The 2,693-nt window shown below is 44.9% G+C and overlaps 2 protein-coding genes across 2 annotated transcripts; both read left to right on the top strand.

Annotated features, from left to right (window-relative positions):
* Positions 1-463: 463 nt before the first annotated feature.
* On the top strand, positions 464-664 carry COCMIDRAFT_111423 (uncharacterized protein; the record flags this gene model as incomplete). The annotated part of the gene is made up of 1 exon (XM_007695799.1): positions 464-664. The coding sequence occupies one exon, from the start codon at positions 464-466 to the stop codon at positions 662-664; it is 201 nt and encodes a 66-aa protein (XP_007693989.1).
* Positions 665-856: 192 nt separating this feature from the next.
* COCMIDRAFT_41962 (uncharacterized protein) lies at positions 857-2,278 on the top strand (the record flags this gene model as incomplete). The annotated part of the gene is made up of 4 exons (XM_007695798.1): positions 857-868; positions 1,034-1,217; positions 1,326-2,090; positions 2,211-2,278. 4 exons carry the CDS (start codon positions 857-859, stop codon positions 2,276-2,278), a joined length of 1,029 nt encoding a protein of 342 aa, XP_007693988.1.
* Positions 2,279-2,693: the final 415 nt, after the last annotated feature.

The raw sequence follows: 2,693 nt of genomic DNA, 5'->3' as shown, positions 1-2,693 counted from the left end.
TCTATCCTATACTATATTTTAATTTAAAGAAAAAAGATACTCTTAATAAAGAGATATTTAATCTTTTGAGTAGCGTTTTTTAATAGCTCTACTTTAGAGCTAGTTTATACCTTAACTATGCTAACTAAGTATCTAATAGGCCTACCTAGGTAAAACTACTATTTCTTAGATTTAAAATAATATAGCCTGATTAGGAATGGCTTTAGTATTTAGCTAGTTATACTAGTTTAAAAACTAGAACTTTTAAGAACACTTTTTTCGTATATCACCCCTCTGTACTATGTTAAATAGCTGTGATAATATTACAAATTTGGTGCGCTGGTGGGGAGTGAGCCACTCGCTTGGGTGAGCCACTCGCTTGTGAACTACGTTAAAAGTTAACCTTCTATATTTTATAAATTAATTACCGCAATTACTTTCTTATTAGCTATTATAGTGGTAGAGATATTACGTGTTGAAAATGATGGGCGGATATTTTGATGGGGCAGCTAGTGTTGCATTGGGTGCACTGTTGCACGCACTGACCACATCCAGTAGGGTTCTCGGCGCCTCGCGTTGTAGTCGGAGTAGACAACCACCGATCCCGAACGGCCGAGGTCTCGGTATATTACGATTAACGTTAGACATTTTGGTTTTATACACAATAGATTCCAATTCTAGCTAAGACTGGACCCCACTATGGAGGTGTGGCAGATGAGGTATTCGAGACGCGCGTTCGAGGCCTGTCGGTATAAAGATTGGGTGGTCCACGTCATGTTTTGTAACTTGCTATGGACTTTTGCACTTTTGGCCCGATCAGTTATAATATAGCGATATAGGCGATTCGGTCCCCTCCTAATCTTCAACAACAAGTAGAATGAGCATACAGGTGAGTGCAAGAAATTCTTACCAAGGAGTCCCAAGCAAGTCTTGCGCGAATGCGGCTTGTCTACTTCTAGAATAACACTCGTGCTTAACACTTTCTTGTTACTCTCTATATCACAAGTTGCACATCAGTTGCGTAAAGCTTAATTACACTGCTGATAACTCTCAGTCACGTTCGGGCCCGTTGCGGCCAACCGGGTGGGCTTTAGGCGGTATACCTAAGAAGAATGTTGACATCCCCGTCACCGTAGTCTTCCTCTTCTTATACATCATCGGCGCAGCGACACATATGACAATCTTCCAATACAACAAACGTAGAGGACACAAGTTCCTGTTCAACGGCGCGTTATTTGGTGAGTCTGCCCATGACCCCTTTCCACCATCACCAACACCACCTTAATGGTCTCATTTTATCTGTGAAGATAACAGATTCTCAAATTGACATGTATTTCTCATTCTAGGCTTCTGCATGACCCGTATAACAACTTGCACCATCCGTATTGCCTCAATCTCCCTCCCCGCCAACATCCACCTTGCTATCGCCGCCCAAATCTTCGTTGCAGCCGGGATTCTCCTCATCTTTGTCATAAATCTCCTCTGGTCACAGCGCATCCTCCGCGCCTACCACCCCCTCGGCTGGCACCCCTTTATCGGCTACATGTTAACGGCCATCTATGTCGTTATCGTCCTTACCCTCGTTATGCTCATCACGTCTATTGTACAGTCTTTCTATACGCTCCACCCGCGCACCCACCAGATTGACCGCGACATTCAGCTGTACGGCTCGACGTTCTTCGCGATCATCAGCTTCCTCCCTATCCCGCTCGTTGCAATCGCACTCATCCTAGGCAAGGCATCCTCAGGCCGCAAAGTAGAAAAGTTCGGCCAGGGACGACACAGGACGAAGATTGCCGTGCTACTCCTTGGTGCAACGCTCTGCTGCCTCGGGGCATCGTACCGCGCAGGAACATTGTGGTTGCATCCTGTATCTATGCACGAGCCTGAGCCGGCAAGGTTTTATAGGGGTTGGTTCTACTTCATGAACTTTGGGCTTGAGATCCTGATCATATACATGTATGCCATCATGCGCGTGGATCTAAGGTTTTGGATCCCGGATGGGGCAAAGGGTCCGGGGAGCTATAGGATGAAGCATGAGTGGGAGGAGGAGCATGCTCGGACGAGGCTGTCGGATAAGGAGAGCTTGAGGGAGACGGAGAGGAAGAAGAGTGCGGAGGATATAGGAGAGATAGAAAGGATAAAGAGGGAGAAGGGATTTGAGAAAGAGAAGACGCGAGAGGGCGCTGAAGCTTGAGGTTATTTACCCTTCTCTGTCGATAGTATCCCAGACAAGCAACGTGGTGCACAAGCGAATCGGTTGCCCAAACAAATCGGTCGCGCCCCACTAGCGCGTTAACGTCGACACTACATCACGTTATGTCTTAATATAGTCACTTGTTAACTCGTTCTAAATTGAACCTTTAGCTCAACGTACCCTACGGCTTCGCGAGCCACACGGGTTCGCGAGCTACTTTTACTAAGTCCTCACCAAAACCACGATATCAAAGCCTAACATAGTCCAATTTATCTCTATATACTCCACTATTATATAATATATTCTTCCAATACTACTTTTACTACTTCATTAACCTTAATATAATATAAGTAATTATCTCTAAATAGAATCTTAGAAGATTTATTAATATATTAGCTTAAATTGGATTATCTAGTAAGGGTAAAGTGTTACACGGGGTCTGGAGTGCTAATACTTCTCTGGCTCGATCCGGGTTAGGGCGAGTAGGATTGGGTTAGCGCCGTGAGAGTTGCCTGGC

Source organism: Bipolaris oryzae (assembly GCF_000523455.1).
Source record: "Bipolaris oryzae ATCC 44560 unplaced genomic scaffold scaffold_471, whole genome shotgun sequence".
In the NCBI taxonomy this organism is placed as follows: Eukaryota; Fungi; Ascomycota; class Dothideomycetes; order Pleosporales; family Pleosporaceae; genus Bipolaris; species Bipolaris oryzae.
The sequence above is the reverse complement of the archived record's forward strand: the minus strand, read 5'-3'. Positions and strand labels throughout refer to the sequence as shown.